The 26,686-nt window shown below is 51.3% G+C and overlaps 1 protein-coding gene across 11 annotated transcripts in view; it reads right to left on the bottom strand.

The window, feature by feature from the left end:
• Nucleotides 1-26,481, bottom strand: part of PRRC2B (proline rich coiled-coil 2B) — a 59,340-nt gene extending 32,859 nt beyond the window's left edge. For 9 of the 11 annotated variants that reach the window (XM_034664701.1, XM_034664707.1, XM_034664703.1 and 6 more), the window contains exons 1-11: nucleotides 26,312-26,481; nucleotides 25,395-25,572; nucleotides 22,292-22,394; nucleotides 19,660-19,732; nucleotides 15,663-15,806; nucleotides 13,428-13,669; nucleotides 12,844-12,965; nucleotides 12,244-12,386; nucleotides 7,297-7,387; nucleotides 4,196-4,388; nucleotides 333-648 (exon numbers count right to left, since the gene is read on the bottom strand). In XM_034664701.1, coding sequence (XP_034520592.1) covers nucleotides 333-648; nucleotides 4,196-4,388; nucleotides 7,297-7,387; nucleotides 12,244-12,386; nucleotides 12,844-12,965; nucleotides 13,428-13,669; nucleotides 15,663-15,806; nucleotides 19,660-19,732; nucleotides 22,292-22,394; nucleotides 25,395-25,572; nucleotides 26,312-26,426 — 1,720 coding nt within the window. In that variant the 5' untranslated portion in view covers nucleotides 26,427-26,481. Of the gene's footprint in view, nucleotides 1-332; nucleotides 649-4,195; nucleotides 4,389-7,296; nucleotides 7,388-12,243; nucleotides 12,387-12,843; nucleotides 12,966-13,427; nucleotides 13,670-15,662; nucleotides 15,807-19,659; nucleotides 19,733-22,291; nucleotides 22,395-25,394; nucleotides 25,573-26,311 lie in introns of those variants that run through there. The other 2 variants (XM_034664705.1, XM_034664708.1) reach the window with 2 other exon arrangements.
• Between the last annotated feature and the right edge of the window lie 205 nt (nucleotides 26,482-26,686).

The following is a 26,686-nucleotide window of genomic DNA, read 5'->3' as shown; positions in this document are numbered from 1 at the left end:
TCCTCCTGGTTGAGCAGTGGCAGGAACGAGAACAGGGATGAGGACAAGGACGCGGCTGGTAACGCGCGTGCTTCCCACCTTCCGTACCTTCTCTCCCGTGGCCCGCGAACGAGCGGGCAGGTACCTACTACTTCCATCCCGTGTCACAGAGGAGGGAACAAGCACTGGGGAGGCGCAGTGTGGAGCCGCGACAGGCAGTGAACCCAGGCCAGAACTCAAGGACCACTGCTTCCCCGCATCCCCTCAGTGCGCCAAGAAGCCAGGGAGACGCAAACAGAGCACCGCCAACGGCCCAGGGTGTCGGTTTCACGGGACCAGGGCCCAGCACTTACCTTTGCGCACAGCAGGGCCATTCTCCTGCGGGGGCGGCTTCTCGGTGCCTGGAGATCGGGGCACTTCCTTCTCTGCCTGCTTCTGGGCCTCGCCCGCCCTCTGAGCCTGCTTGCACTTCTGGTCCAGCTGCTTGAGCTTGGCAGCACAGGCAGCCAGCCTCTCTTCCCGGGCTCGGCGCTCCTCCTCCTCCCGGCGCTTGCGGGCTCGCTCCACCGCCTCGGACATCTCTGACTGCACGAACTTCTGCCGTGGGGGTGGCTTGTCCTCTTTGTCCTCAAGAGACTGTTGCCGGAACATGCCGCCCAGCGAGGACTTCTGCCCAGAGAACGAAGTCGGATGAAACAACGGGCCCCAGGCCCGGGAGATGGTCCACCCCACCATGCGATCAGTTCTCCTTCCCAAGACCCCTGAGCACTTTTAAGAGGCAGCAGTCATGTACTGGGTGGACTTGGGTTTCAATCCTGCTCAGCCCTTTACTAATGTGCAGTGAGGTCTGGGCAAGTGCCGCCGTTCTCTACCTCAGCTCCCCCTGGGTAAGCCGGGGACAAAGGAGGCCCTGGGGACAGTGGATGTGCAACAAAGGACACACAAAGTGCTCTGCACCGTGACCGACACGGGAAACAGAGCCTAGATGCTGTCACACGGCTAAGGCGCGCACAAAATGAGCCTCCACGGCTAGTGGACAGGAGCAGACGGCCACACACTCCTCATCTGAGTTACAAAACTGCTCTTTCTCCCGTGAAAACACAGAAACCTCCAGGTGTAAAGGGGCACAAGAAATTAAAATTCAATCAGACATGTGGTTTCCAAGTGACTCTTCATATAAAAACATCTCTTCATCCACTTCTGAGCCTCTCCCGGGTTGCCAGTTACTGGGCAACCAGCAGGACACCCTCTCAGCCCTGGGAAGGTTTCTCCCTGATGTGCCGGAGTGGAGCTGCAGGCAGGGTACATCGCAGCACGGAGGATGGGCAGGTGTAACAGGCCAGTCACCGCAACTCCAGTAAGAACGACCACCAAAAACCAGAGCTTCCTGTGCCGGGTGCTAGTGACGGACGCACACAAGGGTCATTGGTCCTCAAACAAACAAACAAGACCCGCGCCTCTTCTCATGTGCTCATGAGCCCTGCACAGAAGTGCCACGTGACACATTTACTACAGTCAAGGACTTTCTCCTGAAAGTTAACTTCTCGTGATCCAGAGACAATAATGACAATCAGAGAAGATGAGGAACTTCGAACTTGGAAGCATAAAAGCCTTTCAGATGATGGGACTGGGGCCGAGGTGTGCACTTTCCTTTCACGTTGCCCAGGACCAGGCCTGCTCTGGAACGCTGTGCACGGTGGCACCCCGGGCCTACACCATTTACCTACCTCCCCGCCCCAGGCCTCCCAAAAATGAAAGGGCAGAATCAAAGGGCATATGTGTAACTGCAGCAAGACGTCTGGAGTGCCCTTCTGAAGTGCCCTACCATTAGCTGCCATTTCACAGACCCCGTGCTCTGCAAAGCCTTTGAACTTTTCAGAAATCTGAATGCATAAAATTATAGAGTTTTTTTCTTTGTTGACTCCGTTAACTCACATTGTTGCTTATGAGCAGATCAAAGTGAATACTGAGCAACCCCAATATAGGAATGAAATCTGGACTAACTGCACGGTAATTTCCCAGAATAGCTCTGTGTCAATTTTGTTTCACTTCTGTGTCCCTTATACCTAGCACAGTGCCTGGCACGCGGTAGGTACTCCACACAAAAGACTGAAGATAAAGGCATTTTCACCCCAGATGATGTGGAACCAGAGTCCCTTAAATGGCAAAGTGCATTAAAAATGGCGATTCTGTTACTGCTGTCGTTTTGCCAAATGTATTTGAATTAATAACTCTGCGCCCCTGAACAATCAGTTCCAAAGTCATGAAGTGTGGCACAGCGAGGCAGCATCTGGTGCCAGGCAGTCATGGTGGCCAAGGGAGGTGGTCAGAGCCCAGGCAGGGAGGGGAGGGTGTCCACATGGAGATGTGGCTGGTGTGGGAGCTAGAGCCCAACCAAGCTGGGTGAGGAGGCAATGCATAAGGAGAGGTGGCCCAGCAGGGAGATTCAGGGCATCCATGTGGGGCGGGGGGCTGAGTGGGAAAGGGGGGCGTCTGTGCAAGGGAGAGAGGGTGGGGGAAAAATGGGAGACCGGTCACACCTAGGGGGACTGATCAAGTAAGCGTGACTACTAGGGACAATGCGAACAGATGCTCACTGCTGGAGAGAGGAGTTACAGATACACAGTGGGAGAACCAAGCTGGACTGTGTGCAACCAGATATATCACTGTGAAGTCACGGTTCTCCACACAGAGAAAGAAATAATACCGACACGAACGTGTATCTGTGTGTACACACACGCATCTGTATAGATGTACACAGCTTTCCTCACCCTGTCCACCAAGAAGGCCCGGGAGCAGTGACGCCCCAAGAGGAGTGAGCACTCCCAAAATCCACACATTGGTTTCTAAACATCATAAGGGCTGATTCCAGGCAAGGCAAGGTAAGGACAAAATGACCTTGGGAAAGCTTGTCTTGGGGTGCCTGGCTGGCTCAGTTGGTAGACCGGCCGGCCATGCAATTCTTGACCTCAGGGTTGTGAGTTCAAGCCCCATGTTGGGTGTAGAGCTTACTTTAAAAAAAAAGAAAAAGAAAAAGAAAAAGAAAAAGAAAAAGAAAAAGAAAAAGAAAAAGAAAAGAAAAAGAAGGGGAAGGGGAAGGGGAAGGGGAAGGGAAGGGAAGGGAAGGGAAGGGAAGGGAAGGAAAGGAAAGGAAAAGAAAAGCTTGTTCTATCAGAAAGCAAGGAAACTGCTCAATAATGGATGGGACACCTTAAGGACAGACGCCAGCGAAGAGGCTCCCGACAGCCAAATCAAACACACTCGAAGCTTCAAAACAATGAGAGGAACAGATTATAACCCATTTAATATAAACAAGTAAACTCGAAGTTTAATGAGAAACTGGACAGTCATAGTTTCAAAGTATCTCCCCACAAATTTCTTATCAATTACAAATGTGGAAGAGAGAACCTCCGCAGTGTGAAATTGGGTGGACATTAAAACCTTAGTCAAGAGATCGGAGGGAAGGCTGTCAGAGCGCGGACAGAATGGGATCATGTCACGTGGTGGGACGCAAGGAGGAGAGTCGGTGTCATTTCCGAGACATTCGAGCCAAAAACGGAAACCGTGGACCTAATCATGAGGAAACACTGGACAAACCCAACTTGAGGTAAAATCCACACAATACACGGCTTGCCACCTCCAAGAGTGTCGAAGTCACGAGAGTAAGGAAGGCTGAGGGGCTACTGGATGGAGGGCAGCCTGTGCTTCTGAAGGGGGTTCTTCTGTACTAAGGACACTGATGGAACAAACGGCACAAGCTGGCTGGGCTCTGAGGATGGGACGGCAGTGATTATCAACACCGACCTCCTGGTTTTGACTGTGGTTACCTACGAGGCTGACAATAAATACCAAAGTGCTCTGTGGTGACAGGGCCTGACCAGCCTGGCCCCTTAATTTATGAATGGTTCAGAGAAAAATATTCTTTGCATTGTGCTTCTAACTTTTCTGTAAGTCTGTGACTGTTGCAACATTTTAAAAGAATTTTTGTTTTTTTAATGAAAAATCAAGAGAGAGAAATGTCCACCTAGGACTTTTCAGAACCTAGCCACGGAGCTCCGTGAAGTACAACGGCATAGGACAGACAACGGGACGAGATGTTGTGCTGCTGTCTTAGAACTCTGGTGAGATGAATTTGAACAGAGCAGGGGTGTGTGTGCGTGCGTGCGTGTCTCCCAAGCTAATCACAGGCACAGAACCCCTCCAGTGACCACGGTACCTGGTAGTCAGGGCCGGACGCCCAGCTGTGAAGCTTCCTGGAAGGTGGCTGAGGTTCTGGCACTTTCCGGACGACACGGGTCACACCCACCGCTTCGCCCCAGTCCTTTCCTTCCTCCTGGGGACGCTTGGTATCAGCACTGTCCGCGGAGCTCAGTGACAACTGCCGCTGCCGTCTGGGGTCCCAACTGCTCCTGGGACAGACCGCAGGGAGCGTGAGTTTTCCCGGTCAGCCCAAGTGCGGTTTGGTCTTACCCATCAGAGGGCCTCAGGAATCCCCAAGCCAGCTGTCCATACACCAATGTCCTTCCCTGGAACAGACCTAGCCCACCGTGGGTGAGAGGACATGCCTGGAACATCAAAATCCAGCACGAACATTTACCAAGGCACTCTAACACACGAAACTCCAGGTGAGGCGCTTCACATCCATTACTTGGTTTACGGGGAGAAAAGTCCTTACTCCCCCATTTTAAAGGGTTGGTAACAGAGTCTCAGAGAGGTTAGGGAGCCGTCCTCCCAAGGAAAGCAAACAGATCTGACCTAGGATCCCAGATGGAGGCCCTTCTCCTTAGACTACGGCTCCTTCCCTATGCTTTGCATAAAGGAGGTGCTCAATTTTCAAACAGCAAAAGACGGCTCACTGAATGATGCCATAACACAGACAGCAAGAGGAGGAAGCCAGCAGATGCAGCACGGAGGAGAAGAGGGGTTCCAAATGGAGGCTGGAAGGGAATGGAGATCTGTACAGTGCTCACCTTTACATGCTGCAGGGGAAACAAAGACACGAGGGTAAAATGAGTGCGCATTTACCAAGCACTGCTTTTGTGCAAAAGAAGCGCTCAGCACACATCAAGGAGTTCAGAGAAAAGCAGCGATCAGGTGTGGCTAGTACGTGTCTGCGTGTGTCCACGCGCACAGGTGCAGGGAAGACTGAGGGAAGACGAGGCCAGTAAGGTGCCTTAGATCATAGCAGGGGAGCAACTACTACTGACTCCTGACACCACTTTGAGAGGCGCCAAGACCACACAAGGCTCCTGATCGACTGGGAAAGAGGACTAAGGCACAGTGTGGAAGAAGGACATGAGCCGGCTAACCTCTGAATGGTCCAGAAAAGAAAGGATGTGGTCCCGGTGGCCCAGAAACAATGAACAGGAAGGGATGGAGTCCAGGGAAATATCAGGAACCCATCATGGAAGGCGAAACAAAGAAGATTTAAGGAAGACCTGGGAGCACGGAGGAGACTCACAACCAACTCCGAGTACACCGAGAGAAGAGCAGGTTCAGGGAGGGGATGGCTTGGGGACTCTCAATTTGAGATGTCCTTGGTCACAGCCAGCCCCGAAGCTGGGTCCAAACCCATACTTAACTCTTTCAATTGAATATTCCATTCACGTCCACTGAAAGAGACGAGGAACACAGTGTCCCACTGCTCTCTAAATCTGTAAGATCGTACGTCTTTGCCTTTGATTTAAATTCTTGCTCACAATTCCTTCTGAGTTTAGTGTTCCAAGAACTGACCCACAGATATTTCCCAAGTGCATTCAAAGCTTCAGTTAAAATCAAACAGCATTAAAATAAATTAGAGAAGCCTCAATTAGTTAACTGTTTATGTGTCAGAGAAAAAGTAGCAGAAGGCCACTACCTACTCCCTCTAGAAGGACTTTAAAAAACATGGGAAAACAAAGAAAGACTTGCAGACTCGACTATGTAAACATTCAGTTATTGACAATAAAATTGACAAAAGGAAAAACATCAAAGCATTAATATCTAAATGATATAAAACATTAATCACATTTTAAAGGCGATATAGAAAGTCTGTTAAATGAATATACAAAGGAAATAGGCAATCCCACACAAAGGAAAGCATTCATATTTGCTGGTATTCAAGAAAAACAAAAATAAATATAAAAGCAAATTAAAGCAGCCATAGGTACTATTTAAAAAGTACTAGCCAGGGGCGCCTGGGTGGCTCAGTCAGTGAAGCGTCTGCCTTCAGCTTAGGTCACGACCCCAGGGTCCTGGGATCGAGCCCCACATCGGGCTCCCTGCTCAGTGGGAAGCCTGCTTCTCCTTCTCCCTCTGCCCTCCCCTGCTTATGCGCGCGCTCTCTCTCTCAAATAAACAAATAAAATCTTAAAAAAAGAAAGAAAAAAAAAAGTACTAGCCAGGGGCGCCTGGCTGGCTCAGTCTGTAGAGCGTGCGACTCTTGGTCTCACGGTCATGAGTTCGAGTCCCATGTTAGGGATGGAGTTTACTTTAAAAATAAATAAAAATAAAAAGTACTATCCAATCAATCTACTGGTATTAAGACAAAAACTAGAGGGACCAAACTACAATGAGGTATTTTCCAAAGGGCATTTTAGGTAAAATAAGTCCAATGAAATGATCCGTAAAGACAGAAAAGAATGAAGTGGTCAAGCAAGTGCAGGAAATCTGGCATACCCCGCTCAGAGCTGCTTCCACCTCTCCAAAGACCCCGGACGTGCTTCAGCACGCATATCCGAGGCTCGGGGCAACCATGGAATAAAGGAGTAAGTGGAACCCTGGTGGTTTCCTAAACCTGCTGGCCAGAGAACCCCTTCTTTTTTTTTTTTTTTTTTTTAAAGATTTTATTTATTTATGTGACAGAGAGACAGCCAGCGAGAGAGGGAACACAGCAGGGGAGTTCGAGAGGAAGAAGCAGGCTCCCAGCGGAGGAGCCCAATGTGGGACTCGATCCCAGAACGCCGAGATCACGCCCTGAGCCGAAGGCAGACGCTTAACGACTGCACTACCCAGGCGCCCCTAGAGAACCCCTTCTGGGCACCATATCCACAAGCGATCTGTGCAGCAAACGGTGCACACACACACTCGGGGAAACACTGGCACAGCGGTTAAGACCACCAGGACTCAGCCAGCCAGCCGTGCCGGGATGTTCACCCTGGCTCCCGCCCCACACAGCCGTCCCATCCACAGAAGGGAAACCATATCTGCCCGTGACCGGGAAATGCACTTGGGATGGGGACCAGCTCACGGCCGCAGCGGTCAGCAGGGATGCGTGTGCATCCGTTGTGGTCAATCCCCAAGGAGCGGCGCTAGGAGCAGTGATGGGGGAATCCTTACCACTTCGGCCTGCCATCCTTCCCAACTTCTTCCTCCTCTTCATCATCACTGAACTTCAGTTTCTCCGAGTAGTCCACTTCCTCATGAAGGCCTACAACAGGAGGAGGGCCAGGGAGACCAAGAGAAGCCAAGTCTCAGCAGTGCTAAGAGCGCCACGCTGGGGCTTTCCTCCAGTCAGGGCTCATACTGGCGCAACAGAGGACAAGGGCAACCCGGCCAAGCGCCACCACGACAAATACCGCAGATAAAGTGAGGGACAGCTCCGGCTTCGGGTGACGGCAAGGCAGCCCGGTCAGATTAACCTTTCCAGATAACAGTTCTTAAATCGGGACAAAATATTTTACAAACATATCAGAAGGTACAGAAGAGTGAACAAAAAAGCAGGCAAAACTAGACAGGAGTCCAACCTGGCAACACAGAGGCTTGGCCAGGGGGATCTGTGAGCTGCTGCTGGGCCCCAGGGCACTCCCCGGCCTGAGGGGCTCAGGGGACAGTAAGTGCCCACCAACTGACAAGTGGGCACACAAAACGTGGGAGATCCAAACAGGGAAATAGTATTTTGGCCATAAAAATGAACACGGACACACATCTCAACAAGATGAATCTTGAAAACATGCTCAGTGAGAGAAGCCAGACAGCAAAGGCCACACACTATACGGTGTGCTTCCATTTATATGAAATGTCCAGAATAGGCAAAACCACAGAGACAGAAAGTCAATCAGTGGTTGCCAGAGGCTGTGTGCGGGGGTGGGGGTAACTGGGAGTGGCTTCTAATGGTACAGTGTGCTGGTTTTGTGGGTGATGGAAATATTCTGGAACCGGACAGTGGAAAGGGCTGCACAAACGTGTGAATGTACTAACACCCACTGAATTGTGGACTTCAGAAGGACAGATTTAATGGTATGTGAAATTTGTTATGTGAACTATAGCTTTTAAAAAAGGAAACGAAAAGTCCAATACAATTACAAAGCAGATGTGATGAAAAAGCAAGTGTTAACTATATGCTGTCTAGATCACCGGTTTCAATACAAACACGAGCGGGACGAAAGGAAAGAGATTAAAGAAAAAAAGACACACCGTGAAAACAGTAACATCAGAGCACTGATCTAACACAGGACAGAAGAGACCCCCCCCACGACAAGAAGCATTTCTAGGGATAAAGGACATCTGAAAACAACACAAAGGCTCAACAGCTCAGTCATAAACATTATCAACGTGCGTACGCCTGTAACAGCTTCGGAACCACTGAAGCAGAAGCCTGACAGAATTAAAGGGAGAAATAAATAAACCCACAGTCACAGTGGAGAATTTCACATCTCATCCAGTGACTGAGAGAATTAGACAAAAATATAAGTATGTAACAGCCAAAGGACACTATCAACCACCTCGACAGTGACTAAACTGATATGTATACATGCTCAACAACTGTATACACATTCTTTTCAAAAGCACTTGAAATAGTCACCAAGACACATGATATCCTGGTCATAAAGTACATCTCAGTACGTTGAAAAGAACTGAAATCATACAGTGTATGCTCTCAGACTATAATGAAATTAAATCAGAAATCCAGAAAGCCCTAATAATTAAAATGAACAGATAAATAAAATAGAAAACAATCCAACAATGGAGAAAATTAAAGCCCAAAACTGCCTCTTAAGAGATAAAGATTAATAAAAAAGAATAACTCCTTGGCAGAAGTGAGTAAGAAAAAGAGGAAAAATACAAATTACCCAATTACTGGGAATGAAAGAGGGACTATCACCACAGAGCCTACGGAATCAAAAGGAAAAGGAATGAGATCAACAACTTTATACCAATAAATTCAACTCAACAGAAATGAACAAATCCCTTGAAAAACACAACTTATTAAGTACTGACAAAAACAACAAAGGAAATCTGAGTAGCCCTGTAATTAATCAAAGAAACTAAATTTATAATCAAATATGTCACCACAAAGAAAACTCCAGGGTCTGGGGCGCCTGGGTGGCACAGCGGTTAAGCGTCTGCCTTCGGCTCAGGGCGTGATCCCGGCGTTATGGGATCGAGCCCCACATCAGGCTCCTCCGCTATGAACCTGCTTCTTCCTCTCCCACTCCCCCTTGCTTGTGTTCCCTCTCTCGCTGGCTGTCTCTATCTCTGTCAAATAAATAAATAAAATCTTAAAAAAAAAAAAAGGAAAAAGAAAAAGAAAACTCCAGGGTCAAATTATTTCACTGGTAAATTTTATCAACCGTTTATGAGAGAAATAATATCAAACTTAAAGAAACTCTTTCCAAAAGTAAAGAAGGAACATTTTCCCACTCCTCTGAGGAGCCCAGCATAACCCAAGATCAAAACCCAACAAAGACATTAAAAGAAAAGAAAATCAGAGACCAGTATCTGCCACAGATACAGACACCAAGAACCTTAATAAAGCATCAGCACACTGAATCTAGGCATACAAAAAGGTAGAGCTTATTCTAGGAATGCAAGGTTGGCTTAGCACTAAAAATAAATAAATAAATATCAATCAATTAATGCAGTCCTCCAAATCACCAAAATAAAGGAGAAAAATCTTATGATCACAGACAAGGGAAAGTTATTTAACAAAATTCAATACCAATTCATGATTTAAAAAACAAAACACTCAGCAAACTAGAAATAGAAGGAAATCCCTCCATCTGATACAGAACCCTATAGCTGACATTTGATTTCACGGTGAAACACTAAACACTTTCTCCCCAAGATAAGGAACAAAGAACTTGAACAAAGCACTGTACTGGAAGTACCACACTGCATTTAGACAAGAAAAAGAAATAAAAGACATATTATCTGAAAAGAAGACACAAAAGTCTCCCTATTTATAGGCAACGTGATGGTTTATGTAGAAAATTCTAAGAAATCAACAAAAACTAGCAAAACTAATCAGTGAAATTCAGCAAAGTGCCTGGTACAGGTCCATACACAAAAATCAACTGTTTATACAACACAAAATATGAAAATGAAATTACATTTTAAAAAAATCAATGCCATTTACAGGAGCACCAAAAAATATAAACCACTTAGGAATAAACTTAACAAAAGATATTCAAGACCTCCACACTGAAAACTGTGAAACATAGCTGAGAAAAATCAGATTCACCAAGTTCCCAGGTGGAAGATTCAAAACTAAGGTATCATTTTATCCAGAAATACATTCAACACAGTCCTAACCAAAATGCCTGTGGGCTTTTTGTAAATACTGACAGGCTGAATCTAAGTTCATATGGGAATGGGAAGACCTTACGGTAGAAAAATCTTGAAAAAACAGTCAATCTTGAAAAGGAACAAGGCTGGAAAACTTACGCAACCTACATTTAAGACTATGAAGCGACACTGTGGCGTTGCCCTAAGGATGAATAAATATATCAAGGAAACAAACAGCATCCAGAAACAGACCCACACTTACCTGGTCAATTCATTTTTGGCAAAGGTGCCAAAGCAAAATTCAATAGGGAGAGGGAAGTCCTAACAAATGGCGCAGAACCACTAGAGATCCTTATGGATTAAAATGAGCCGACTCCTAGCTTATGCACAAAAATTCATTCAACATAGACCACAGACCCAAAAACAAGACTTGAAACTATAGAAAATAAGGGAGTATCTTTGCTGTCCAGGGGAGACAAAGATTTTTAGACAGGATGCAAAAGAAATAACTATAAAAAAACGCAATGAATAAATTAAGCTTCATCAAAATAAAAAAAACTTCAGCTCATCAAAATCCAGTGCTAAAAAAATGAACAGACAAGAGGTGCCCGGGTGGCTGTCGGTTAAGTGTCCGACTCTTGGTTTCGGCTCAGGTCACGCTCTCACGCGTCCTGGGATTGAGCCCCATGTCGGGCTCTGCACTCAGTGTGCAGTCTGCTTGAGACTCTCAGATTAATCTCTCTCCCCCTCTGCCCTTCCCCCGACTCTATGCTCATGCTCTCTCTCCCTCTCTCCCTCTCTCAAATGAATAAATAAATCTTGAAAAAAAAAAACGACAAGGCGGCAAACAATGGGAAAAAATATTTGTAAAACATTAAGTTGCAAAGGACTTGCATCCATGACTTGTATCCTACCACTCAGAAAGGAGAAATAAATAAAATACACCAGTAGCCAAATAACACATGAAAACTTGTTCATCATCATTAGTCATCAGCAAAATGCAAATTAAAAGCACAATGAGACACCACTACACACCCACTAGAATGGCTAAAATTAAAAAAGACTAATCACGTGGAAGTGTTGTGAGGGCGCAGAGAAACCCAGTTCTCAAACCCTGCTGCCGGGAACGCAACCTGGCACGGCCAACACGGAGAAAGGTGTAGGTGGGTCTCACAGGCCCAACCGCACATCTTCCCTTTGACCTGACGATTTCATTCCTGGGTATTTACCGAACACAAATGAAAATATGATTCATAATGGAACCTCCCTCAGAAGAGGGGAGGCCCTGGGCGGCACCAGGGGAGGAAGGCTGGCTGGCTGGTGGGGGAAAGTTCTGGAAAGTCCTCTCAATGGGAGGTGTGCTACACACATGTATCCCTCTGTCAAAACTGCACAGTGAAATGAGCACCTTTCAGCGTAATTAAAATTTACTTGAAAGCAAACAAAAAAAATTTTAAGAGAAAACAATCGGGCTGGCGGACAGGGCGTGGTACTTGTTGAAGCTAGGTGACAGGAAGCTGGGGGTTCGCTGCCCCATTTACAGTTTTAACTTTTCCATTCTAAAAAGTCGTTTTAGAACGTTAACAAAACCTCCCCTGCATCTAAGAGCAAGAGGAAGACCCCCAGAAGACACGGCTTGGTGAGGCAGCCACGGCTGGCGAGCACCCAGGAGGGCCCTGCAGCTGCCGCCCGCCCCACAGCCCCGCTCCGGCCTGCGGGGACACACACCTACTTCGCAGCCCGGCAAGCGACTCTGGCCCTGAAAGCCCCACAACCCACCTGCCCAGCCGTCGTCGGCGTCGGCGTCCAGGTCATCCAGGCCCTTCAGGTTTTCAGCATTGATGATAGTGGGCCGCGGCGCCCGGCCCACCAGCTGCCTCAGCGGGCGGATGGGGCGAGTCGTTCCCAGCCTGCTTTCTTTTCTGACGAGAGCGAGAAGAGCAAAGATCTGGCCTCACATCAAGTATACAGATGGAAGCAAAACCCAATACTTCTCCCCAAAATAAGTCCTACATTGCAAAGGTTCATGACTGCATTTAATATTTAAATCATCTCCTTTTAAAAGAAACCTATAATGAACAAACATATCCCAGAGAGAAGTTCTGCCTCGTTCTGCAGTTTTCTATACTCGGCACAACGCCCAGGTCAGCACCCCAAAAACGTGCCAAAGCTTCGACTCTGTCAGAAACGTACAATCCTAACCCAACCCCGTCCAGCTCCAGATCCCACTCACCCCACACACCCTGCAGCTCGGAGTGGCTTTTCAGGTCCGCTGTGGTGTCCAGAAGACAAAGCACCTCCGTATGGCAGCCCACACTCTTGCAACGCGCCCAAGGGGGGGGGCCCGCGCTACATATGTGACTAATACAGGAGCCTTACCCATCTTGGTCATTCATCTGGAACTGTCTAAAAGGAACACGGGGTTCAAGACGGAGCTGGGGAAGGGGAAAAGATCCTCGTTCCACTGTACCCTGGTTCTCTGATGACTGCGGTGAACACATCTGAAACATAACATCAACGAATAGGATTTTCTGGTAATGGCTCACGTGCTAAGTTCCGCTTGCGTCAGAATTTGTTTTGGAAAATGGAAACTGGGAAGAAGAGACACGCAAGTCTTAGAACTGCCCAGTTAATCCTACCCCCGTCTCCCCCAACTCTTTCCTGCTGTCAGGAAGTACACTTGGGGACTTGGGGTGTCGTAGGCAATGCCTGCCTCTCCTTTTTCTAAAGAACCAAGGCTAAAATAATATCCACATCACCAGGGAAAGAAGCCGAAGACCCTTAAGATTTGAAAAGGGGGAGAGAAAAATGCAGAAGTAATGGAAACTTCCAAGGTAGGGCATATCAGGGCAAAGACACTGGGAGGAGAACCAAGGTGGACATTCAACCACTTAGAGGAAGTTCTGCTGGACATGAGCAATCCAACTTCATGGGAAAAAAAAATGCATACTCTGAAAACTTACAAAAGCAGGAAGCATGTCATGGTATGTAGGTGGGTGGTATACATTTCCCATGAACTGTGAAGCCCCTTTTCGGACAGGCTGAGCCGGGCGGAGAGAGGGGTCCTTAGAATCGCTGGTACATGCCGAGGAGGGGGCTCCGTCTCCCGCACTCGAGTTCCTGCTGCCCAGCTCAGTTGGGGAGGCGCTCAGAGACGTGGCAGAAATTATGTTTCGCCCACCGCCCTCCCTCCAGCTTGTCACATCTGGAAATTGAAAGGGGGCAAAAGGGGAGAGGAAAGAGGAGGGGGGAGGAGGGATTGTGTGAGGTTCTGAAGGTCAAGGGACCCCCTCATTCACCAAAAACAAAAACAAAAACAAAAAACCCAAGAGTGAAGAGTCGAGTCAATTGGTCGAATCTGTCGGGGAAGGTGGAGGGCAGACACCTGGCCCCTGAGTAGGAACTTGCTGTGGGAAGTCTGGTGTAAGAGAAATACAAAACAAGGTCCACTCACAGAGAAGGCGAGTGTAAACAAGACATGGTCATCGTTAATTAACAGAAACCACATGTACCCACAGACCTAACACGAAGAAATCAGGACAGCCTCGACGAAAACAGCCCGGGGTTAACTTCTCGCACAAACACCGACCCATCAGGGTCAGCACTAGGCTGGGCGCTGGGCTTAACATCAAAACCGGAGTAAGTCCCAGGGTGTCCGGCCGGCTCAGTCGGTAGAGCGTATGACTCCTGATCTGGGGGCTGTGAGTCTGAGCCCGGTGTTGGGGGCAGAGATGACTTAGAAATAAAACCTTGAAAACTGGTGTAAGTCCTGACCTGTTGCGACTCTGTTTCGCAGGGACCGCTCTGGTCAGAGATTCTGCAGTTCATAAGGTAAAGCAGAGCCCCCCTCCCTCTAAGTTGGAGTGTGGAAGGGTCTGGGTCTGTGGCCCTACCCACCAGGCCTGCACCCCCACTTGTTCCTCCCCCAGCTCAGGGGGTTCTCCTGCAGGTCACAGACTAAAACCTGCCAACCTATCTACCTTTTCAAGATGATGTTTCCCACTGTCAAGTTTAACACGATCTGGGAGGATTAGAGGCCAACGAGAAATCAGATGAGCCCGCCCCTTCTCGGTCAATGTTTGGTTAGGAGTTGAAGCATGAGTCCCTGAGTACGTGACCCCTAAGAGAAAGAGACACAGCACAGGAGCCACAAAACCAGGGTCGGCTCCCAGCCATTCAACCACCCTGACTGCAATCTTGGGTGAGTGCTATGGTCACCACTCCAGCCACACCGGCTTCATATTCTCAAATGAAGAGATGGAACTGAGCCCAGAAGCTGCTTCTGGTTCTAAATTTCTGTAGTCCTACGAAGCAGCTGATCTTAATCCCAGAAAGCTACGATGCTTGGTTTGAGGAATCTGGTTGCATTATCTGGAGCAGACACATCACCCAGCATAGGCCACCCAGTATGCGCCACTGAGTCACCTCGCGATCGTTTCATTTACAGGTTATCAGTTCTGACACTGAGAAACCTTACGGATTAATTAGGACAAGTGGACAGAAGTCCCTCATGTTTTGAGACCTAATCAAGGCTTCCCTTTCCCCACCCACCCCCAAACAAACAAACAAAAAGACAAGAGCTATTTCACAATCCCTGGTCAGAACAGATGGAAAATCTCATTCCCAAACAAAATCTTAATCTCTAACCACTCAAGGCCGTGAAGAAAACATAGTACCTACAATCACTGCTATATAATCCTGTCACTCCTTGGCCAGACCCCAGATGAGGGAGACAAATTCTAGGCGGGCTGCACATAATCCCCAGGGGAGCATGCTAAAACACAGAGATTCTGATTTGGCTGGGGATGGCCGAGGGCTAGGATTCGGCTAGGGTTAGGCACCACTGGCTTAGAAAACAGGCTGCAGAATCGGGGATGAAGTGGACGGGTCCTGGGTCTGTCTTTGCCGCGAGCACCCGAGCACAGCAGAACGAATGCGATGACAGTGGGGGAAGCAGACGGGCCCGGCTCACCCCAAAGGACGAGAAAGGAGGAGTGACCTGCAGACCAGCCTGGGGAGAAGTCCCACAGAGGCAGGGGACAGGTACAGGGTCAGAAAGCACGCTTTCCAGGCAGAGCCTGGGGCCCGGGAGCACCAGCTCGCTGAGAGCACTGGTGCTTCTAAGAGGCAGAAAGGCAGAAGGAGGAGGGCAGTCCGCAGCTCCCACACGTGCCAGTCGGAGACCGCGGTGCACTTACTCTGAGGGCGGAGGCTTGGTCCTGGCCCATACGACAGATCGAAGACGCCCCTTTCCTTGCCAGCCTTGTCCTGCCCTCCAGCTGCTTTCAGCGTCGGAAACTCCTCGGGAGAGAAGGATAACAGTCGGCTTGAGCCCCTTAAACCTGCCGAGAAAAGCAGAGGACTCGGTGAGGGGCACTGAGGGCTGTGGGCCTCAGCAGCCCCGCGGGTCAGAAGCCACGGCGCCTGCAGCAGGCTCCTGCTAACTGTGCCGTCTGCTGGGACGCCATGCGCTCCCCGCGGGACAAGGAGAGTCGGACACGGACGGCCTGCAGGGGCTAACACAGGGCAGGGGAGAGCACAGCACAGCCGCTCCAGCCCAGACCCTTCCCTACTCCTAGAAAAAGGCAGTAGAGTCTTCAGGGAAATCAGCCGAAGGAGGACAACTGCTTTGTGTGGACGTAAAGCCAACAGAAGGCACCCACACCCCCCACGCCTCCACCCCAGATTCACCCGCGTGAGCCATAAACATTTCACTCCCAAGATCCTGGGATCTCTTCCTTCCTCTGCCCTCCCATCCACTCTCAATGATACAGGCTCCTCGGAGAGGAAACTCTTCTTGAACTTTCGGGGAGCCCTTCCCAGCACTTAGTACCAGGAAACTGCAATCATCTTTTAGATGAATGGCTAATAAAAAATGGCGCATTTTAGGGTCCAGAGTGGGATCTGATGCTTTTATCTGGACCAAATGCCCAACAGCATGTAAATATAACAGTTACAGCACACGACATAACATCCAACTGTGATATGCCCTGCTCCCTACACGACAAAGTCAAACGTCCCCCCAGGTATTCTCAGCACCACTGAGCCCCGGACCGGTGAACTACGGAGGACTTGGCCAGAAACGTGCAGCTGGGACTAGTGCAGATGCACAAGGCAGCAATTCATTCACCACCCCACTTAGTGAAAAGGTCCAGGGTCAAATAAACCTGCCAGGGTGACAACCTGACACATTCTTCACTGATGACTAACCTGAGAGACAATCTCCATGTGTCACAAAGGGGCTCTGCTGCTCTGTGAAGGGGGACGCCGACTCACAGAGTCACTCGGGCACGTTAAAAAACCATTGGCAAGGATGAAATATGAAAGTCGTGCTTTAAAAATACAGATCTGAAGCTTAAAAACAAACACTCGGTCCTTTTTTCTGCCTCAGCAGTCACGAAGGTCTTACTCCACGCATGAATTAAACTTAGCCTCCAAGGATAAGACAGATAACAGGAAGAACTCAAAGGCTCAAACCAAAGCAGCAGCATTCCTTAAGGGGCACTGCTCAGGGGGTTCACCTCCAATCCCGTGCCACGCGTCCCCTGCGTGAGAATCTGAGGCAGGAACATCAGGGGCTTCTAAGGTCCCGGGTGGAGCCATCAGTGGCAGTGCCACTGCTGCACCGGAGCCCACGAGCCATGAGCCGCAAGCCTCTGGCGTCCGCCTGCACCAGTCAGGCCCCCCGGGGCTGATGCAGGAGAAACAGGCCCAACGATCCCCTTCCACGTGGAGAGATCTGTCGACTCAGGAAGAGCCCTTCCGAAGTGCAGAGCCAGAACAGGTCTGTGGGCCACACTGCCAAGCGCCCACAGCCCCGACGGCACCACCGGCCTGTGCCCACAGCACCCCAGCCCCCGCCTGAGCCCAGGACGCGTCTGCCCCTCCTCCTGGGCGCCTGGGTTCTGCTGCCTCCGAGAAGAGCAATCGGACATTCACAGAGGATTCTGTCATGTTTTGGAATTATTTTCTAAATCACATCTTATTTTTTATAGGAAACAGAATCACAAGGTTCAAAAGTAAGGAGCCATAGAAAGGTACAAATGGACAACACCCCCCACGTCCCCCCCCCCACTTCCAACCCCCTCAGAATACAGGCTTCCAGTCCCATTCCCTCCCTTCCTTGGATGCTCCCTTCCGGAGACTCTGCTCTAATACATGTCCATATTTTAGAAGTTTCTTTTCCCTCAGCTCAATCTTCTTTTCCTGAATAGTAGTAACATACTGTACGTACGTACTACTCTGCACGGTTTTTCATTTAAGCATGTATCATATATCCTAGGGATCTTGCCAGATCCATGTAAAAATGCTTTTGTTCTTATAGACAAGTAGTATTTCATTAAAAGCACCAAAATCTGATGGACATTTCAAGTGATTATTTCCAATCTTCTGCTATTACGATGTTGCAAGGAGTATCCTGTATCTGTCATTTCTCACACGGGCAGGTTTCACTCAAGGGGCTTTCCACACAGTGGAACTGCTGGGTCAAAGGCTGTGTGTCGTATTTGGATAGGCAGGGCCAAGCTGCCCTCCACAGGGGTTCTGCCAATTTACACTAGGATTTTTTCAACCTCTGTAGCTCCTTTTTTTTTCTTTTTTTTTTTTTAAGATTTTATTTATTTGACAGAGAGCGCGCACAAGCAGGGGGAGCAGCAGGCAGAGGGAGAGGAAGAAGCAGGCTCCCCGCTGATGCGGGGGTCCTACGGGGCCTTGATCCCAGGACCCCGCGGTCAGGACCTGAGCCGAAGGCAGGCACTCCACCGACTGAGCCACCCAGGTGCCCCCGTAGATCTTTTTAAATACAAATGAATATATTTGATTTACTTCAAAACAAGTTCTAGCCTTACAGAATAAAGGCTTTAGAAAGCAAAGAACACCATGAAAACAACTAGCGAGTGCTCTTTATAAAGCCTCTTTAAAGACCTAACCTTAGAGCACTGCGATACTTGTCGCAGCCCCCCCCAAGTCAGCCCGCCCCCNCCCGCCCCGTCAGCCCGTAGCCCGGAGAGTCTGGAAAGCTCCCTTGCAGACGGGCAGATGCAGGCCAAGCTCCCCTGCCCTGAACTGCTCTGGAGGAGCTGGAGCTTGACAGCACTTGGCACGCTGCTGACGGATGTGTCATTCCCCACCGGAGACTGAGCACCCCAGCTTCCAGCCACACAGTGATTCCCACCCAGAAGCGGCACGTGCGCCGGGCAAGCGGGGGAGGGCTCGGGGCAGGCAGGACGTTCGCTGTTTTTCTACACAAGCTACAGAAGGTCGCTGGCGAAGCCTCGGCTGTCGGGCACAGAAGGCCCAGGGGGGCAAAGGGTGCACAACACAGCCAGTGCTCTTCGCAGAAGGAGGAGCGATCACGGACTCCCACCCCCACCAGCAGCCCTCTCCCGGCAGCACGAAGGCATCATGCAGTCTGGTCTGCACAGGGTGCTAGAAATACTTGAGCTAACAGTGACAAATCAGGGGGACTCGTGTAGCAAAATCTGGATTTTTGGTTCTCTCAAAAGCATCCGCTAAGCCTGGGGCCACGTTCTCGGAGGGTTTCTGTCACTGGTGGTGGGGAGTCTGGCTGGCCTCTCTGCTCCAGTGCGCTCAGGCCTGCCTGGGAAGCCCTCTGGTGAGCTGCTCAGGAGTGCTCCTGCTCCCCTCCCCCGTCTCCCTCAGCGGAGCCACCGTGGCTTCCCAGGGCTTCCCAGGTCGGGCCGACGCAAATGGGAACAAGCACCGTGTAAGCCACGAATGCTCCGGTGCCACCGTCCAAAGAGCGAGCAGCTCAATTCCCAGGGCCGGCGTATTTATAAACCCAGGCCCGAAGCTCACGCCGCACCACCAAACACCCCCTCCTCGCAGGCCCGGGAGAGAGGAGCGGACGTGCACTGGCCGAGCAGGTCTCCACTCCACTGGCAGCACAGCCAAGTCAGAGAGCAGCAGGGCCGGCATCCAGCCTCCCCACACACCTCAGGAGAAACGTCTTTACTAGGAACATTCACTAAACTGAAGAGCCGACAAGCTTTGCGGAGTCAGCGCTCCCCCCCCCCCGCCCCGGGGGCAGAGGGAAAGGCTCCACAGAGCAGCTCACCCAAGTGAGAGATTCCACAAAGCTTTAGGCCAAGGGCTGCCAAGACCTAACCGGAACAGTCTAGAAAAGGTACTCGTCCCTCCCCCACACCCAGCCCAACACCACCCGCCCACACTTACCACCTTCGTGTCCTGCTGGCTTTCCATTCAGCTGTGCCCATGACTTTGGTCCACCTGGCACTGAATTTGTGTTCTGAAAGAAGGAAGGACATGAGAATGGAGCCGGCCCCACCGGCCTGCTCTCCGCCCAGCTTCCCTGAGCGTCAGGAGCTGCGGGGCCCGCAGCACAGGTGAGGGGCAGAACGAAGGGGACCGCCGGCTCACGCGGCTGGGCCCACAGCAAAGCCAGGACTGAAGCCCACGTCCCCTTCAGGCTGCACTCCAGAACATTCTGTCAGGTCACCTCTCGTGCCCACACAGAGCTACCGTGCCTTGCTCTAGAGATAAAGACCAGACCCCAATTCTAGCCCGTGTCTCAAAAACCGTGTGCCACTGCGAACAGAGGAGCACCAGCATGGGCAAGCGGGCGTGCCGATCTTTCGCCGGCTGGGCCACTCCCCCACTGTCCGTAATTACTGTCGTTCTACAAGGTACAACTACTCAACTGAGGCCTTCCTCCTTGCTGATCTGGACTCACCTGGCTCGCATGTGATCCGAGGAGTTAACTGTGCTGAAGGCTCACTGCGAGCGAGGCGTTATGCCAGGCACACTGGACCTGAGCAAATCCTCCCACACCTTGGGAAGGTTCTAGTCCTATCCCAACTGAGGCTCAGAAAGGACTGACTAGTCCCAATTAGGAAAGCAGGACCAGGACTTGTCCCCGCTCAGCCTGTGTTCCAAGCCGCGTCGAGTGTCCAGCCACCGAGCCCACCTGCCTTTTCCTGACAACATTCAACCTAGCAGCCTTCCCCCTCCAACGGAAGGTAAAAATGCACGAAACAAAGCTGGCGCAGCGTGACACCTGAGCACTTCCCGGGTCAGACCTCACATCACATAAGTACCCTTCCCGTCCAGCCCTGCCACTGGTACCACCACACTCAGGGCGGGCGGCTCTCACGTTCCGTGCAGAGCTGGCTAGGTCTCACAATCCACTATCTATCAGGAGTTGCCCTGAGTGCCCTGGGACGGCAGAGCCGCTGGGACTGGCCAGTCCCCCGGGAAGCACAGGGTCACTGGGCCCCCGCGTCCCACAGCCTCCCACTCGGGGTCTGCAGCCAGTGCCCTGGTGCCCCTGCCCTCGCCCACCAAAGGCACCAAACGGGAAGAGAAGGACTCTAGGGCCAAGAAGTGGTATTAATGCTGCCGTCAGAGTTCCTGACGTGCCTGTAACAAGAGCGAAAGTGCTGTTGTGCCTCCGAGGCGAGGCTTTAGAGGCTGGGAAACACTGGGGGACCCTTCTCACCGCCACCCCATAGGAAGAGGCGAGCCCTGAGCAGAGTGACCAGCATGCTGGCCCTGGGACGGGGCTCTGACCCTCAGCAGCTATTCTCAACAGATGCTAGGACCATGCCAGGCCCCGATCCAGACTCTGCAGTATCGGGGGACAGGCACAGACCCATTTCTAGCAGCTCCCAAGGTAAGTCTGACGTACAGCAAGGATTGCAAAACCAAGGCTCCCCCAGTCTCTTAGCTTCCAACTTCAGGAGAAAGACCCAAACCCAACTCTGCGCTGTGACCGGGTGCCAGGCACTAGTGCATTCAAGCCAAGAACACGGGAGCTTCGCAGGAACATGGACTTCTTTTACCTTTTCCTTTAATTTCAAAAGCACAGTTCAGCATTGGGTGGGGGAGGGTGCCCTTCCGGCAAAGCCATACCCTCTCCCCAGCGGCTGGGGGTGGCATCTCAGACCTTCTGTTGCCCAGGGAGATTTACAGAATGAAAATACAGTAGTGCAGGCTGTTTTCCAGAGAGCTGCTGAATGCTAGGCATCTGTCTACACGTCCTGGGGTTGTCTAAAAGGTCTGTAGACGTCTCATCTGGATTTCTAGCTACCAGCTAAGTGTATCCTCCTGCTGATCCGTGAAACCCACAGACTCCGATGGACTGAGTACATTACGAGCCCTCGCTTCATTAAAGCCCGACTTTCTGTTCAGGAAAACACTATCTACCTACCTACCTATCTATCTAACTTCTATTTTTAAGATTTTATTTTTTAAGTGATCTCCATACCCAACATGGGACTGGAACTCACCACCCCAAGATCAAAAGTTGCATGCTCCACTGACTAAGCCAGCCAGGCACCCCCGGGGAAAACACTTCAAACGCATCAACAAATAAAGGGTCATACGTTAGTATTTCCCGAAGCGTGTTCTTAGAGACACTAGTTTTTGAAGATGTTCAGGGAGACAGGTTTCCTAGAACAGATGGGCTCAGGGAATGCCATCCACTACGTCTTCCAGAGTCACAGCACACAAGGGCACACTAGAGACACTGACGAGAGGTCTGACAATTAAGGAACTTAATTTTGTTTTTCAACTCACCTGACCCCCGAACCTTCCTGTGACCTAACCGGTCCCTATGGAGCACAACCAGGGGACCCTGATCTGGCCTGTAGCTCACCCCAGTGACCTCGCTTCAAGGTGAATCACCAGGAAGCAAATCAGGTGTCCGTACTCTATTCTAGATCTGGGGTCTTTCTCCAAAAGCTGCGGATCCAAGTCACCTCACGGGAACCATGACAGTGTCCATGCTCCCGCCCCACGGCCCCCCCCCGCCAGGCTTGCCTCTGGGAGCAGGTCACGCAGCACCTACCTCCTGGCTGCTCGACTGTGTCGGCTTCTGTAAGCTGGAGACAGGCCTCTGCAAACCCGGCTGCGGCAGCGACTCCGGCGGCGGAGAGCCCGTCGCACTGGAACTGGACAAGGCAGGGGGCGCGGGGGTCAGACAGGCGTGGGTGTGCGTGCGCCCCTCCGCGCCTCCTGGAACCTTGGCGGCAGCACATCGGCTCCCTGGCAGACTCTCACGGCGCAGAGCCCACAAGAAGCTAGGCCCCCTCCAAGGCCTACCCGCTGCCGTCTGCCGGGCAGGAAGGTCCTCGGCCCCCCGACAGAGCTGCTCCTGCACAACCTGGCAGCTCACTGTAAGCAAGTGCTGGAGGAGCTGCCAACAGGGAAACTGAGTCAGCACAGGGAAGGGGCTCGGAGCCCCGGAGCCCCAGACTCCTGACCAAGAGCTCGTGGCAGTGCAGGGGGCTGATGGCTTCGAGATGTGATTTTTCTCTTGGCTTATAAAAGAAATATGAGCCCAGAGTAAAAATAAATTTATAAATATATATAACACAGAATTTGTCACGATCTCGTCCTCCAGAGAGAAATGCCAAGGAGATTTTGCTATATATGTTAACATAGTATTTTTTTAACGTGAGTGGGATAACACCACACATATAATTCGTAACTTGTTTTGTACTTAACGTATCTAACGTGCTTTTGGGACAGCACACGGATCTACCTCTTTGTTTTAGAGACACAGTACAACCGGATGGGTCCCAATCCTCAATTTTTTCTCCCATTATTGGCAAAACTCCAATGAGCACTTTTTTATACATGTCTTTGTGCACTTTCGTGTTATTCAGTAATCTAAGTTCTTAGATGTGGAATTGCTGGGTCAAAAGAGGTTATGAAGTTTACAAGGTATGGCCCAAGTGCCCTCCAAAGATGACCGTGTCAGTTGATACACACTCCACAAGCAACAAGAGGCTGTGAGGAAGACATCTGCTCAGCCAGAGCCCTCCGGTCACTTATTCCATCCAACAAGACCCGAGGAGGGGAGCAGTCTGCTCGGCCAGTCTCCCCCAATGCCAGGGGCTCACCAGTGAGCTGAAGCCAAACGCTACACACACACACACACACACACACACACACACACACACACACACACATATACACGCACGCGCTTCCGGGGTTGATATGACCCAAGGAACCCAGCGTGCAGCATTACTACAAAATGAAGGCCACTCATCTCCTCTCACTTCACCTTCTACCTACAACAGAAGCTTCTAGAAGCTTCTAGATAGTGTCGTTTTTGTGTCCTCCAAACCTAAGCATGGAGTCCCAGCAGTGGTGGCCCTCACCCCATCACCTCCCTGATACCCCAAGGAGGACGTGGCCCAGGGGAACAGAGGACCAGCACCTGGGGTCCGCTGCCTCATCCGGTGCTCCGTCTCGACCTTCCCCCGGCTGACTGCTTCAGCACAACCGGCCCTTTCTGTGCCCATGACGGCAGGACCCCATACAAGGAGGGAGGGAGGCCCTGTCCTCTCTCTCTGGCACTTCCGGCGGCAGAGGCATTTCAACACTTACGTTGAAATAAATGCACAATATCCGCGTCATTACAGCGTCTGTAGCACCTACCGTCTGAACAGAACGACGACAATGGCACCGGACCGGTGTCAGCTCATCTATTTCCTACAACCACCCAGGTATTACAGCTACTTCCCAGGAGCTCACAAATCAAACAGTTCCCCAGGTTCCAGAAAGCTAGTAGGAAGTGGCCTGGCTGATCCTGAAAGTCAAGCCTTACCATCAACCTGCCTTGACACCAACGGTTAGGAAATTGTTAAGAACAGCTTTGCAGACTCCGTTTTGGTTATGACTCCCTTACGCTCATCTGACTGAATTACGCGCTCACTCTACATCTTGTCTGAAGTAACTGCAGGAAAGTTAGAAGCCGCCACCGCCGGGCCACTCAGCCTATAAGCATCCAACTCTTGGACCTCAAGGTCGTGAGATCAAGCCCTGCGTCTGGCTCTGCGCTGAGCATGGAGCCTGCTTAAGAGTCTCTCTCTCCCTCTGCCTCTCCTCCTCCCCCTCCCACCCCCGCGCTCACATGCACACTCCCGCTCTCTACAGAATAGCTGCCATGGCCATTTCCAGTGAGAGAAAACGACACGGGTTGGCAGGCTGCACTCTAGGTCACTTTTACTCTCTGGATCCCGAGAAGAGATCGAGGGCAGGAAGACGCATGAGACCAGACTGTGCTGTTCTCACTCCCTGGCTGGCAAACCCTAGCAGCAGGTCCTACCAGCCACAGCCTTAGCAAGGTCCTGTCCCTCTCTGGTCCCCTCCCAGTACAAATCCCAAATCCCCTCTCCTGTCCACCCCGATGGCTGGCTAGGGCCCAGCAGAGGACACTCGCAGTGGAAGGAGAGGAACACAGGCTCGGGTGGGAGGGAAGGGCCCAGGTTACGTCCCTGGGGCAGAGTTGGAACCCGCCCCAGCACGCAACGGCAGCCACAACAGTTGCTCTGTTGCCCTAATGAAGATTTTTGTGCCAGGCCCTGGGCCTCCTAAGGCTCCTGTAAGTGCTGTGCTGGCAGTGGTGTGGGCCTACAGGGAGGCTGCATACCAACCCTGAATAATGAGGATTCTGGATTGTTCTCCTTCATAACTGGGTATGTTTGGAGCAACTAACTGCAGCAGTCTTTGTGGCAAGCTGCTGGCCCCGAAGCTGGGAAGACGGCCTCCTCCTCACCCCAGAACCAGCACAAAAGGACTACCACCAGAATGGAGCGTTCGAGCACCTGCCCTGTCCACAGTGGCCCTTACTGGCTCAGGAACCAGCACCGAGGCATTGCATAAGCACCTCTGGGGTGATGAGGCCCTTCCTAACAAGGCACAGGGGACACTGGTCACCGGGGACGAGGCAGCCCATGGAAGCCCTGCTGCATCAGCTCCAGAAGCCAGGAAAAACGAAGGCAGGGAGTGAGAAACCACCAAGCAGCAGGAGTCGGGGCCAGAAGCTTCCTCCGGGATCGCCCCAAGCTCTGCCGCCGCCTTCTATGAAAGGAAAGGGGGCCGCGGCGCTCCATGAGGCTCGGGCTCCCCGCCCACACCTGCCCCCCCGCCCCGGCTCTCACCTCTTTGGGTCTTGCTGATCCTGCTTGTTTGCCCATCCCGTGCCGTCCTTGGGAACTATAACGATGTTGGGGTCGTTTCCTCTGTTCTCAGACTTCAAGCTTGGCAGGTTTGCCGGTGGTGGCATGCGCCGGGCTGTGGCAACTTTCCCGAGACTCTGTAAGCCATGTCTAGGAATAACTGCAGGAAGGGGGGGGTGGACACAGACACGTTTCAGGAGCCAAGAGGCCGGTCACTCAACTGCTCTTTCAAGTTCTAAGCGATGATGACAGGCAAATAGACGCGAGCGGCAGCCTGCGCGCAAACACACCAAGCGGTCGGGGAGCCGCTGCGGCCGCTTGTAAAGCCCTCCGCCGAGGCCTCGGAGCCATGGCAGTGGCCGACGTCTGCGCCGGGGCTTCCATTTTACTAGCGGGCAGGTGCAGGGAGTTTATGTCACGGCCGGGGAGCCAGGCCCAGAAACCTCTGCCCCCTATGGTAACCGCCTCTCCACAAGCTGAGGCGGCTCGGGCCTCAGGACACAAGGGAGAGCCTCCGCCTAGAGCCTCCGCCTACCCCAGGCCGGGCCTGAGGAGGCTTCTCCACTTTCCCCGAATCCTCCCAGGGTGTGGACAGGGTCAAAGGATCTTCCCACCAAGTTCCAGAACGTCAGAACCACGAAGCCTAAAATGGTAACTAATGCAAATGAAATTCCAGTCTACCCATGGGGGGAACCCGACCCCCGCTTCCAGGAGGTAAGACAGAGGAGGACACAATCCCATGGAGGCAGAGTCAGGATATCCAGGCTCTGAAACCAGACACCAAACAGGGGCAGGGGGGCGATTCTGTGTCCCCAGGCGGGGACTCTGGGTCTTTACCAACTCCTGGGGTTTCTCACTTAAGGGAAAGTACAGAGAACAGGCCTCACCCGGGTTCTTACCTGAGGATCTGACCGCGTCTACTGATTTTCCTTTATACTTATCAAACAGGCTGAGAGTCGAATACTTGCTTTTCCCATCCTTGCCCTTGGTTATTTGCCCCAAACGATCGGACATTGCGATGAAATGTCATCTAGTAAGGAAATTTTTCTCGGCACCGCTCCCGATCTGCCTTTGAAATGTTTAAAAAAAAAAAAAAAAGCGTTAATCCACCCAAATCCCTCAGGGGACTGAATTCTTCAGGGATCACGGATCTCCTTGAAGACCTGAAGAAAGCCTTGGATTCTGTCCCTAGAAAAACACGCTTACCACACACAGGCAGGTTTGCTCACATTTAAAGAGCATTTTGTCGTCAGTACCTGCCCCACTTCAAGGTG

Source organism: Ailuropoda melanoleuca, chromosome 7 (genome assembly GCF_002007445.2).
Source record: "Ailuropoda melanoleuca isolate Jingjing chromosome 7, ASM200744v2, whole genome shotgun sequence".
In the NCBI taxonomy this organism is placed as follows: Eukaryota; Metazoa; Chordata; class Mammalia; order Carnivora; family Ursidae; genus Ailuropoda; species Ailuropoda melanoleuca.
The sequence above is the reverse complement of the archived record's forward strand: the minus strand, read 5'-3'. Positions and strand labels throughout refer to the sequence as shown.